The sequence below is a fragment of the Fringilla coelebs genome, assembly GCF_963513975.1.
Source record: "Fringilla coelebs genome assembly, chromosome: 1".
Lineage (NCBI taxonomy): Eukaryota > Metazoa > Chordata > Aves > Passeriformes > Fringillidae > Fringilla > Fringilla coelebs.
Window position 1 is genome coordinate 112,026,061 of NC_140028.1, and position 13,784 is coordinate 112,039,844.

Below are 13,784 nucleotides of genomic sequence, written 5' to 3' on the forward strand. Positions count from 1 at the left end.
TGATCCTACTTTTGATGAGAGAAAAATTATCATCTCATGGATCATCAAAATCTCTGGGTTTTAATTGTTGTGGGATGTTTTTGCTACTGTGCATTGAATGACCAAACTAATCATGTGCTATTGTTGGGATTTTGTCTTGTCTCTTTCTCCTTTCTTTTTGCATTTCCCCTCATTATGAGCACTCAGCCCTTTTTTTTGCCTCTTGCTGGAGTTAAATTGCATACATCTGGGGGCCTTTCACTTTTTGGAAGACCAGAAAGGAGTTTAGATGTGACATCACGTTACTTGAAAGACAGTTTCCTTGATGCCTCTAATATACCTGTGTCGGTTTTGAGACTTGGGTTAAATAATTCTTCTGTTGGTTCAATATTAGGTTCATTATACTACAGATTAAATCAGTACTAATTGGTATGTGAGAGGGGAAAAACATCCTTCCAGACAGAGTGTTAGAGAAGTGTAATTAATGCTTTGGATAATTTACTGGTAGTGAGTGACCATCTTGTTCTAGTCAGATACCTATCTATCACAATGGGTCTATTTGACCAGGTTGCCCTGGTCAAAGAGAAGTTGTGGATGCTCTGTTCTTGCAGGTTTCCAAGGCCAGGTTGGATGGGGCTGTGAGCAGCCTGCTCTAGTGGAGGGTGTCCCTGCCCACAGCAGAGGGTGTGGAACAAGATGATTTTTAAGGTCCCTTCCAACACAGGCCATTCTATGATTCTGTGACAATGGCTACAAACTTCATTGTAGCCTAATGTTGAATACAAGCAACTGTGGTGTGTTTTGAACAATACAGTGCATCCCTCCAACAGTTCAGTGAAGCTTTTTCTACTGCAGCTGGCTATTTGCAGAAATAAAGTAGTACCGAATTTTTGGACCTACAGTGTGTAAGGAGTATGGTAATGGTAATGTGTCTGTGGAAGCTTTGAATCATATTTTTATAGCAAGTCCTTAGATGCATAGAGCACATTGCTTTTTATTAGAAGCTGACATAGAATGTCATGGAAGTACAAAGGTTTATAAAGGAATTTAAAGAATTAGGGGATTTAAGGATGGTATGGTCTTGGCACACAACGGCTACAGCTCGGTGTCTCAGTGGTGTGATTTTTTTGTGTGTCACACCTCGAAGTGACTAAGATTTTTTTTCTCTGTCTGTGGTTTTTGTTTATTGATTCAAAGTAAGTATCAGCTGCAGAGTTGGAGAACAATTGGGAGAGCACTGCTGGAAATCCATGTGGGGAGCTGTTTTATATGCTTGCTTTTCTTCGTCTCTGGTTATGAGTGCTCTAAATCTGGCTTGCTAATGAAATCTTGCAACTTTTTTTTGCTGTATGACAAAACCCCCATTCTTCAGAGTAGTCAGCACTGAGTTTCCTCATGAGAAAGCCACCCGGAATAGAAAAGAGGGTATTTTGCATAAAAGAGCTTAGGTTGCATGTGCAGCCCCTAATTCTGCTTAATGTTAATTATGTACTAATGAAAGACTGAGGGAGGAGATGAGGCTGTAATGAACAGGGTCACATTAAGATTTAAATTAGCAAAGGATGAGAAAGTCAATATAAATATTTAATGGTTTTTACGTGGTCCATAGAATCTTTAAAAGGATACTGGTTGTAGGGTAAGGGTGCTGTGGTGAGCACACCTCAGTGTCAGCTGTGCCCATTCCTTTTCTGCTCTTGGATTTTGGTTCAGAGCAGCAAAATCCAACAAAAAGAGTCATCTTTGATTTATGGGTTAATTTTGCAGAGAGCATAAAGTACATTTAAATGGATTGCTCTGTATTGTCAAGTGGCTAGTTACATCTGATGTTTTCACTTCTGCTATTTTAAGTGTTTTAAAAAGTAGTGAGGTATAGGCTTCCAAAAATTATTTTTTCTAAATTGAAATCAACTTGAAAGGGTCTGATAGGCAGGTAAAAGGTTCAGTGTTCTTTCCAGGGTAAATTTAAAAGAAAGCAATGGATGGTTTTCTTTTTTTTTTTTCCTTCTGCTCAAATACATGTATGTGTATGTATTAATAGATGTACAGGTCTATAATTTCTAGTACTGAGAAATAAGTGACTTAAAATTTATCAGTCCCAAAGCTTGATTGCTCCATGCAATTAGAGCTACCTAAGTATTTCCCTAAGTACTCGTTTTTGTGTTAATATTTTTAGCCCAGTGTTTTTAGAACCATTTTCATATAGCATGGCACTCATTACTTAATTTAGCAAATGGTTCCAGTCTTTGAAAAATGAGCAGTGCTCAGCACAGCTGCCTAGAAGGTTTGAGACAATAAGAGCCCAGTCCTGGCATTTCCTGTTTCCCTGGGGGGATCTGGGCAGTTGGTGATGCACAACACCCGTGCGTGCGGGGCTCATCCTACACATAACTTGCTCCTCTTTGTGAGTTATGAGAAACACAGGCAGGGTGAAGAGCTGCTTAAATGGGGAAACTGCCCCAGGCCCCTGGTGTCCCACGTGCCATTTGTTGTTCAGATTGATCTCCATGCAGGCAGTGGGAAGCATTAAATCCCACATGTCTCTTCTGCAGCTTATTGATCCAGAGCCTCCTCTGGGTTTTTTTTGTCAATATGTGTTACTGGGAAATCGATTCACAAAGCTGCAGCATCAGTGAGGGACATGTAAGAGTCAAACTGGGAGAGTGGTATGCCAGGCCATTGCTTCCTTTAATGCAGGCTGAGGGGTCATGGATAGGGGTGTGACTCTGAATACATTGCTGTAGTCAAAAAGAGGAGTAAATGGTGTTGAGGACATTTCAAGGGGGAATTTCAATATCCTGCAATTCACCCTTCTCTGTAGCAATTTTTCATAACAAACCAAATTACTAAATCCACTGTTCCTCCCAGAGTACTGGTCTGGTGTATTCTTCCTTGTGTAATTGTTGCCTATAAGTACTTTAGTTTTTTTTTAAGGAATTGGAAGTTTTTGAAAGAACTCTTTGATATGAGAGGAAAAAAAATAAAAATGGGGGAATATTCTACAGCTTTTCATGTGTATTTACCTACAGCCATTTTCAAACTAAACTTGAATCATCCCTTACAGCAGGGAAGCAAAGGAAAAAAAATAGCTTGTGTATTTTCCAGCAGCTGTTTTTAAGATCAGTTGCAGTGTAATGATTATAAGCAGACGTAAAAATGTCACATTGTAAAGTAACTGTTAGCTTTCAGTTAATTGGCATTTAATTTTTCAAGATTGACACTTGGCAGGGTGGGGAGTTACTTCAAATTGTGGTACCTGTTACAAATGTTGAATCTCAGTGTAATTTTTGGCTTCCTCTCCCCTAAGGGAGCACAGGTCTCTGTTCAGATGAGGTGGAGCAGCCACAGTGTTTGTGGTGCTTCATTTAAACGGGGTTTTGCATGTGGGCTCTGCAAACAATGGAATGCAAAACAGCCAGGTTAATACTAAAAGTATTATCAAGTCATGGGTATTTCAGATCTGCCCTTTAATCTCTTTTGGACTGTAATTATGGAGCTGGAGTCACATTTCAAGTGAGATAGCGCTTCATTAAAAAATGTATTTATTCAGGTGTTCAAGGAATTCAGAAAATATGCTACCGGGTGCTAAAAATACTGCCAAGAGAGCTGGGTTCAGTTTTTAATATCTAACCTGCTGTGGTGGTTAAATATTGACATTGAAGGTCACTGCTGCTGTTTGCTCTCCACTTTAAATGTGCTTGGCAGCACTGCAGCTCTGTGCCCCTCCCACCTGACTAGGGAGAAAAAGCTCTTGATCCCATCAGGGGACAGAAGCAAACCTATACTGACCCATAAGGAAATTGTGTTTATCATATCAGTTTCCTCTCACATGAGGAACATTGCATGCAGTGCTGATCAGGGGAGGATGGGAGAGGGAGGGAGACTTTTTACAAGGGCATGTAGCTACAGGAAAAGGGGTAATGGCCTTTAAATGAGAGCAGGTTTAGGTTAGATACGAGAAAAAAAATTCTTTACTGTGCAGGTATTGAGGTGCTGGAGCAGGCTGCCCAAAGAAACTGTGGATGCCCCATCCCTGGAAGAGCTCAAGGCCAGGTTGGATGGGGCTCTGAGCAGCCTGGTCTGGTGGAAGGTGTCCCTGCCCATGGCAGGGAGTTTGAAACTCAGTGATCTTTAAGGTCCCTTCCAACCCAGGCCATTCTGTGATTCTACAATTGTTTTTTATGAACTTAATGCTATTATAGCATCCATTTAATGAGTTTGATAGCCAGAGTAGTTTTTTGAGTAAAAGTTATTCCTGGGTGCATGTCCAGGGTGAGTTGGGTAGTTCAGCCTTCCTGCAGTGTGTTCAGCTGGGATGTCTGTGCAGGTGTGAAGCCGAGGAAGCTTGAGGCAAAAAGTGTCTGTGTGTTCTGCTATGTCCTCCTGGCCTTTCCCCGCTGGTGAGGGCTCAGCACGTGACATGAGGAACTTGTAGCTTGCCAAGACTAAATGACTAAAGGTCCTTTTTAGACATGGCTTTGCTGTGTGCTTTTGCACTCCCAGCGTCAGAGCTGCTGGAGTGGATGTGCTGGCTGTGTCGCTGCTGGGAGGCTGAGGCTGCGGAGGTTCTGGGAACAACTGCATGAAGCTGTTCTGGTTTGCAAATGTTTTCCTGTGAAATAGTTCAGAAGGCAGAAGTGACAAATTGCAGAGTTTCCTGTGCCTGTATTTAGTTTTGTTAGCTGGAGCCTATATTCAAGATCAGGGCTCTCTTAGAGCTTTATGCTTTTAATTTTGAATGTGCTTTAATTTAAATCTGTGTTTCCATGCAGTGTTAAAGGCATATTGGCAGCAGTAGTGTTGTGTTCCTATTTAATGCTTTTTCTTCATTAAAGTGAGATCACTTTGAAAAAGTAGTGTCAGTATTCCCTTAAACAGATAGATCAATCAATACTACTAACAGTGTGTTCTTCCCCTGCCTGCCCCAGGGTGAAGGCAAATGGGCTTAAGCTTATCTTGCTCCTAAACAGATACTATTACTGTGTCAAAAAACCTTTCCTTTCTTTTTTTAAAAAATATTTCTGTGTTGTGAGTTCTTCCTCTGATAGGTTATTTTCAGTCCCTGTTGTGAAAAAATATTTTCAAAGCTGTCATTTTTGCCTTTAGGCGGTTAGTAAATGGGACACAAAAGACTGTAAAACTGTAGTAAAAAATACACTGCAGACATTTGGCATGATCTAATTTTGTGTGCAAGGTTTATGGTGCTCTTTTCCTGGTCTTATGTCCTGATATCCTGAAGACCAAACTACAGTTTTTATGGGAGTAGAGTTGTATCCTTAGCCCCAGGGGAAGCTGCAAAGGTCTGATCAGGAAAGCAACTTTCTTTGTGCAACTTCCAAGTAATGTTGAAAAACTGCTGCTGTTGTGTGTTGTTTTTAGTTACAGCCTCATGGTGCTGAGGGTGGAGGAACCTTTACAGAAAGAGATGGAATTACCAGTAATTTTCTCTGCCTGGTAGGGACATTGGACTCAGTGCTAGTAGAGCAGTGGCCCTGCTGAGCACCTCTTTGATTATGCAAGATTTTTTCAAAGCCTGTGTGAGAAACCAGCCATTTGTAAATTAAAGAGCAAAGTTAATAGGAAATTTGCAGATGCCATGTTTTCTTGTCGTACCCACAGAGACTTAGAGCCATCAAGAGAAAGTTAGTGGAGGACCTGGCTGTTTCTAACTGAATGGAGAAGTGAAGAGTCCTTTGGCATGCCAATATTTTTTCTGGAGGGAGATTGTGGTACAACACTGAGACAGCATCAGAATTTTCAGTATGGCTTTTTAGGTGGACATTCTATGTTTATCCAGCTTTTAACAGTAATATGAAGTAAGGAATCCAGATTTTCTGAAAAATCATCTGGTAGCAGTCAATATGTCAGGGTGCACAGTCAAATGGGATGCTTTTGAAAATGCTTGTTGGAAGAAACTTGTTCCAGAGAGCAGAGTTTCTTAGCAGACAGTGCTCTTCTTCAAGGAGGGCTGCACGTGGATGTGCATTTTGATGGTGCTAATTAGTCAGTGACCATCAGGTCTTATCAGAGAACCTTTTATCACCTTGCTTTCTCCTCTTCCTGCACAGGTGTTCTTCACTTGCTGGAACACGAAGAGGAGTATGTCTTCACCCTGCCCAGTGCCTATGCTCGCTCAATCCTTACCATCCCCTGGGTGGAGCTTGGAGGGAAAGTCAACATCAGTTGTGCCAGAACGGGCTATTCTGCCACGGTCACGTTCCACACCAAGCCCTTCTATGGAGGGAAGGTCCACAGGTACAGCAATTACTGCCTTACTCTTGTTTACCTGCTGCTGGCTTTCAGGGAAAAGGCTCTGGGGCATCTGTTCAGTTCTTCTGTTGCAGTATTTTATAGACAGATAGCTGAAGTTCTTTTCCTGTTAGTGCTGGAGATGACTTAAAGCTCTAGGGCAGTTTATTGTAGCAATACATATGATGTTGTTTAACTGAATTGGATGTATTTCTCTCATTAAAATAAAGTGAATGTATCTCTCCAGGCTTTGTTGCTTGTAAAAGTTGCTGTAAGTGTAGGATCAGAAAAATGTACATGGAAAAGGCAATATTTCTCCTACCCCAGCTGCTGCTTCTGTGTGAGTGAGTCTTGTAGATGAACTGGTGTTCCAGGTGGAGCTCCTGAAAAGAGGAGAGAAGCAAAAGTGTCACTGCCCATAGTGGTGCCTCCCTACTGGGGACTCCCACCTTTGCACTGGAATTCCAGATGGTGAAAATGTTATTTGCCTTCTTTGGTTCCTCTTTACTAAGGGTGAAGTGCAAGACAGCCTCTTGTCTTGCTCCTGTGCTCAGGGTGATGTCCCAGTCATTAACATCAGATCCCTTTCTTGTTCTGCTGTGGACTGTTGCAGCGTCCAGAGGAGACTGTGCTTTGCATGGTGACCTCTGTTTTATTTCAGATGGTGTAACTCTTCTTCCATATGTGTGTCAACCATTTCAATGTTGTGTTCAGGTAAATGTCCACATGGGGCTGTTGTAACAGGGCTTTTCTTTACAAGTTTTAGATTAATAATTGGTGCCGTCAGTGTGAGTAAAAATTTGGGGAAATTGTGCTGTATTACTTTAGTAATTAAAAAGTTGAGTTTACACCTTACTTTACTTGGCTTTCTAAAGCACATGTGTGCATGCTCATGGACACATTCACAAAACTTCTCCCTGCATTTCAGTTTTCCAGTCCTACCTGACTATTTTGCTTATTCTCAGACCAGTTCTTTGACTGGTGAGGTGGCTTTAATCATTTCCTCTCAGCAGCTGAGAAGTGAACTTGCAGAGCTAAGGAAGAAAACAAAGACACCCAAAGTTTTTGACATGGGTCTCTGACAGCATTATGTTCAGGCATGAAAGTATCATGTATTGAAAATGCTAAATGAATGTCAGGGATTGTTTTTCAGGCTGCTGAGGTAACCATTTGGTCCAGGTTTGAGCCAAGTATCACAATTTTAAGTTGGATTACTACTGTATTTAACTAGAATGTCATCCCAAAGCTGTTGCTTAGAAGAGCTTTCCTGGGATGAGTCTTTCTTTTTTGGAGGCAGCATCACTACTTTGCTTGAATAATTGATTTGTGGAGGTAGAAAGCTGCTTGCACCCTTAGCAAGGTAGTGCTTTCATGTGCTGATAATAAATGGTACCAGTTATGTCTGTGGTGTGTTTTTCCTTCCCCCTTGAATCAGGGTTACGGCCGAAGTGAAGCACAACCCGACGAACACCATTGTGTGCAAGGCACAGGGAGAGTGGAACGGCACCCTGGAATTCACTTACAGCAACGGAGACACCAAAGTGATTGACACCACCAAACTGCCTGTTATGAGGAAAAAGATCAGGCCCATAGCAAACCAGGGGCCACTGGAATCAAGGTAAGGGCAGAGGCTTTGCAGTGCTGTCCTGAACTTTGAGTGGGAACAGAGCAGGGAAGCCAACTGCAGCTCTGAGTGCTGTGGTTCGAAAATTCCTTGCTTCCTACAGCCAAAAATCTGAGCACAGAGAGCTGAAGCTGTGTCTTGGTTCCTTGGAGCATAAATTACACTGTAGTGACGAGTACATCAATTTTGTAGATGGGGGAAAGGCCTGTATTTGTTTTAATGAGCATCTGGAAAATGGTAATGCAGTGTTTTCACCTGCTTCTTGGAGTGATTGCAACATGGTAGGCAAATCGTCAGTTTGTTGCAAGCAATTCAAACTGTTATATATATTATATGTTGCATATCATTGAAACTGGTGCTTCATGTTTTATGTATTTTAGAATATGTATTTGTATAAACATATATAAAATGCGAGGCAATATGAGATATAAAGACAGACATTCAGGTGGTTTTGAGGCTCTTGGCACCTACATCATGTGCCTAACTCGGACTAGGTACATTAGAAAAAACCTGTTCTGTATTCATTGTCAATAACTGTTCATGTTTATCTTCAGAAAAATCAATACTTTAATTGAATTTAGGAACATTTTATTGAAGGATTTAAAAATATGAGTTAAACTACATTTTATTATCTGTAAATGTCTTTTTATTTTACAAAGGTGTCTCGAGTCATTGTGTGGGGTCAGATACAATTTGTCTACTTTCTAGACCACTTGCTTATCCACAAACTCATTTTTCCCCTGTAGTGTGGAACATAAAGATTGTAGTAAATAAGGAAACCAGTAGCTTTTCAGTGTATTTATTATGATTTTAGATACTAGTCAGCAAATTGCATCCATCCAGTGGCTCTGCAGGATCTGCAGTTTATCACATTGTGAACACAATCTCATTTAAACAGCCCTGGACAAATGTGAAAGCTATGGTTGGTTTCAGACAGAGAGCAGTTTGGATTAGATATTAGGAAGAAATTCTTTACTGTGAGGGTGGTGAGGCACTGGAGGAGGTTTCCCAGAAGGTGTGGATGCCCCATCCCTGGTAGTGTTCACGGCCAGGTTGGATGGGGCTCTGAGCAGAGTGGTCTAGCGGGAGATGTCCCTGCCCATGGCAGGGAGGGTGAAACTAGAGGATCTTTAAGGTCTCTTCCAACCCAAACCATTCTGTGAGGATTTTTCTCAGTGCTTTTCTGGGCAAACTTTCTGGGCTGATATAAGGCACTGTATCTGAGTGTAGTCAGCTATGTAAGAAATGTGTAGTGTAGCTCTGTGCTGGTAAATACTGTAACTGGGAATACAGAGCTGGAGGGGCTCCCTAGAATCAGTTCCTCTGCTAGTGACCTTGTTGGATCAGTCAGTGCCCCAATTCAATGCACTCTGGTTTTGGCTGACACTACCTTCTAATTCAATAATTTACCTGCAAAAAAATGCAGAATTAAACTGCTGTTATTTGGAGGGTGGAGGAACATCAGTAAGGAATGTGAACTGGAAATGGTAGAAGTAAATCCACCTGCTTTGAGAAAAAAGCTCAGGTGATGAAGAGAACATAAACAGAGTTTGCTGAGAAAATTGTACTGCAAAATACTGGGAGCTGAGTGAATCTGAAAATCAGGTCCACAAATGTGATGAATGTCCTAGGACAGTGATGGTTCCCATGCTGTGGGACTTGGAAAACCGGCATGGATAGCGTGGCCTCAGCCTGCTGCCCACCAGTGTGGTGTCCAGCAGCAGAGGGCTGTGGCAGAGCTGTTCTCACCCTGCCTTGTGCTCCTTGTCCCTGGGCAGGCGCCTGTGGCAGCACGTCACCAACTCTCTGAAGGAGGGGAACATCGATGCCGCCACGGAGCACAAGCACCGCCTGGAAGAGCGACAGCGAGCAGAGGAGCGGCAGCGAGCGGCGCTCACCACTCCCTGGAAACCCAAATACTTTGCCAAAGAGGTACTCGGAGTCCCTTGGTTTAGAGACCCTTTAGTAAGTTCCTGCACAGGGGACAAGTGAATGTCTGTGGATTTTGTCATGGGCTGGTGTTGTTATGTACCACTGATGGCTTAAATTTTCTTTTTGACAGTCTGGCTCTTGAATGAGAGCAGTGGGCTTTTCCATCTTTATGTTGTGGACTTTTTCACTTCAGTTTACTTCAGTTAGATTGATTTTGATCAGGATTTTTGGTTCCTAATGTTAGGCAAATAAAGTGATGTGTTTTTCTGTAAAATCCAGCCCTTCTCAAATTCTGCATACTCACTTCTCCCATAATCTTAGCATCCTAAAATGAGCACAATCTAGGGAGATTTATCCAGTGTAAGTAAGCATTGACATCCTAAACACAGTCTTGGGTTTCATCTGTGTGAAAGGAAATGAATTTTAACAAGTTCATCTTTCCCCTTTCTTGGAGGAAAGGTGGAGGGAAAATGAGACTGACTGAGGGAATTGTTCCGTTAGCTGCTATTTAAATCAGCATCTCTTGCATCTCTTCTCATTGCATCTCTTCCCCCTTGTAATTTTTTCCCTCCCACCCACATTACTTGTCAATTCTTTAAACACAGAATTTTCAGGTGACAGGATGGCTTCTTGTTTAGTCTTGTTTTAGCTTTTGCGTGGACATACATGGATCTGGTATTTATAAATCTTGTTTGTAAACTCTGCTTAATTTTCTTACAGGGCGACGGTTGGCTGTACGTGAATCCTCTGTGGAAGACCCATTGACAGGAGAGAGCAGTTGCCTCCTAACTTTACCTGAAAGGCATTAAAATGATACAGTATGTAACTTCAGGATGTCCTTGGATAGGTCCTCTTCCCAGAAGATCCCTATGGGAAGCTATGTACTGTGAATGATACATCTCACAACAACCACGAGCTCGAGTTTATTCAGGAGCCATTTTGTGTGTGCAGATCCACAGGCACACAGGCACACGTCCCCAAGTACCCACGGTGTGCATGTGTTGTGTGTGTTATTTACACTACATGTAAACAGTACCAACACCAATAGCGACTCAAAGACCTTTTCCTCCAAGTGTTAGGGCACAGAACCCTGGCTGCACTCGGCCGGGGTTCCCTGAGTTGTGTGCTTGCAGGATCAGGCCCTGTGCTAGTATTTAAGAAAATACTTTTTTATTAGTACTGGTTAAGGTTTTTCTATTTTTCACTTTTGCCAAAAATGTTTTGCACTTAAAACGTGACGTGTCTCTTAATGGCAGTCGATCTGTCTGAACAGTCAGCGAGTAACTCACTTTGACGTAAGAATGATCCACTGGCCGTGCTCGCTCTGGGTTGCCCAGATCAGGGCGTGTTTCCTGTCACTGATGAGTGTGAATTTCCTGCCACCCTCTAAGAAGTAGCAATACCTTCTCCAGAACCTTGTTCTTCACACTAACCTGTCGTGTCCTTGCTGCTTTGTCTATTCATGCTCCAGCTGTTCAGTTGATCTCTGGTCACCACCCCTGAGCCAGCTGCTCTGGTAACTTTGATCTTGCTGTGTAATGTTCTCTGGCTGCTGGCATGCCAACACTTCTGGCTTACATGTTCCACTAAATGGGATTGCTTCTGATAAAACATCTGGATGAGTAGAGGTGATATAACTAGCCTTCCCAGATAAATGATTCCCTGATGTAAAAGTAACAATTTAGTAAATTACTCCACTGAGACAATAACTTTATGAATGAAGCAAATGAAATGGGATACAATTTGTTTTGTAGTGTTAAAAAGAAAAATTAAAAAATCCTGTCACTTGATGTTGCTTTGTAAGGTACCCCCTGTGACACCGACAAAGTGGATTCTAGAAGCGTGTTAAGGCTTTGTCGCTTTTTAGTTTGTATTTGTTGGAAATGAAGATGTTTTTGAGAGAGGTGGCAGCAAAAGGCACATGTAAAATGTGCTCAGTGCTTCTTTCCACAGTGCCCCATAACAAAACCACTGTATTTCTAACACACGGTAGCATGGATGCCCGTCTGTAGAGCTGAGTAATTTTGTGCCTTTTGTCTGCTCTGTCCATACACTGACACGTTTATACTGCAGAGGTATCCAGGTCCAAGCTCTGCTCACGTCTGTCCTTGCGCATTCTGCATTTTGTTTGTTTGGTAGACATTAAAATATCTTGAGCAGCTCAGAAGGCTGAGCGAAGGAGGTGTGTGCACAAGGAAACATTCCATTAGTTGTTCCTTTGGATTTGAACTTCAGATCTCTATTTAATGAAGGTGTGGCTACTTTTCCTCCTAAATCTATTTAGTCCTCTTGTCTGTCTCTTTTTTTTTTTTTTTTTTGCACGTTAGAAAGATTTGTGTTCTAAATGATTTAAATCCTATTTTTTAAAAAACGTGGATTGTATGAGCTTGGTTTTGTAACTGACACTTTTTTTTTAAGAGGAAAAAAAATCTTATTTTTTAGGAATAGATGTAACAGTTTTCTGTAACAAACCAAAATGATACTGTTGCAGTAATCACTGAACTGCTACTGAGTATCATCAGGAACACTTGTACTTTATCACCTGCAAGAATTCACTTTATAATGGATCCACTCTTGTTCTAGAGATTAGTCTGATAAGTACCAAAACGTATTCCTACAGTTTGCAGTATCATCACAAACAATGGAAAAAGCAGAGTTAAACATGGAACATCCTCCCAGAACTCTCTCACACACCAAAGAACAAGACACATACTCACTAAATAGCCATTGCAAACCTCTGTGTCTCAGGCATGCAGGCCTGGGCCCCTGAAGGAGTAGACCTCTTTCAGCTGGCATGGTGTGACTGTCGAGGCTACAGAGATGCTGTAGCTGTTCTCTTGAGGAGAAATTTGAATAATTTTCTGCTTGTAATTTATTGAAGATTTTCTGTCTGCATGGTTGGTTGTTTCTGCATGCCGAGGACATTCCACTTGTGCTCTGGCCAATGTTTTGTTCCGTTCTGATGCTATGAAGAATCCCCTGATGCCATTATCACTGCTTCTTTCCCAAATTAACTTGGGAGACATGAACAGAAAAAGTCCTTTCAGAAAAGATCCCATCAGTGAGAGATTCCAGAACAAGATTCACAAGTGTCATTTTATTTTTCTGATAGTATGTGTTCAGTATATTTTGCAGGACTGAAAAGTAAATATTCATAAGCCTTATTCCGTAGGTCGTTCCAATAGCTGTCTTGGAATTGCAAGTAAATACTTTCCTTTTCAAGTAGCTGATGTACACTGAATTGTAATGTAAAAACTTCCATGTACTTCAATTTTCTTTTTTTTTTTGTGCACACCTGTAGAAAGCCTATGCAACCTTTTTCTTTCTTAAATTAGAAATGTTCAGAAAGAAAATTTATACCTTTATCATTTAAAAGATGCTCTGGCAGTCTCTTCTGATTTGCCTTCCTTTCATAATTTGTGAATTTAAAATGAGAATGCTCATGAATAAAAGATTTGTTTCATTTAGTAGTGGGATGCCCTTTCTCTTTCCATGGAAGCCTTAGTTCAGTGGTGTCACTCACTGACTGTCCAGAAGCTGTGTATGACACCTGAGCATGGTTCCCATGGAAGTGATTTTCTAGGTTAATCCGAGTTTGGTGTGAGGCTTTTCCACCCTGCTTATTCTCCCAGACACTCTGAAGGTAAGTATTTTGTTTAAAGTGGATAGCTCTACCCAGGGAAAATGGGGCTGGGCAGCAACAACAGCTTTAGGAAAGGCTGGGGAACATCTGCTGCATTTTGGCAAGTAAAAAGGAAACAGGTAAAGGTGTACCCTTGCTTCTGAAAATCCCATTTCATTTAATCTTTATCACCAACAGGGATTCTTGATTAAAACCTCTTAAAACACAATTCTACATTATTACAGCATTGGGCACTAGTGTGAGGAAAAAAAAATGTTCTTAGAGGAATCACACAGATTGTGGTCAGCATTTTTCAAGTGTTAGATAATGTGCTCTGGTTTTCTTTAAACATTCATCCACAATGCTGGAAACAACCTTGCT

General features: G+C 41.5%; 1 protein-coding gene across 2 annotated transcripts in view; it reads left to right on the forward strand.

Moving 5' to 3' along the window:
* The window catches only part of OSBPL10 (oxysterol binding protein like 10), a 112,430-nt gene extending 99,207 nt beyond the window's left edge, over positions 1-13,223 (forward strand). The window contains exons 9-12 of one of the 2 annotated variants that reach the window (XM_084202709.1): positions 6,045-6,231; positions 7,661-7,843; positions 9,628-9,781; positions 10,502-13,223. In XM_084202709.1, coding sequence (XP_084058835.1) covers positions 6,045-6,231; positions 7,661-7,843; positions 9,628-9,781; positions 10,502-10,546 — 569 coding nt within the window. In that variant the 3' untranslated portion in view covers positions 10,547-13,223. Of the gene's footprint in view, positions 1-6,044; positions 6,232-7,660; positions 7,844-9,627; positions 9,782-10,501 lie in introns of those variants that run through there. The other variant, XM_084202710.1, reaches the window with a different exon arrangement.
* The last annotated feature ends 561 nt before the right edge of the window (positions 13,224-13,784 follow it).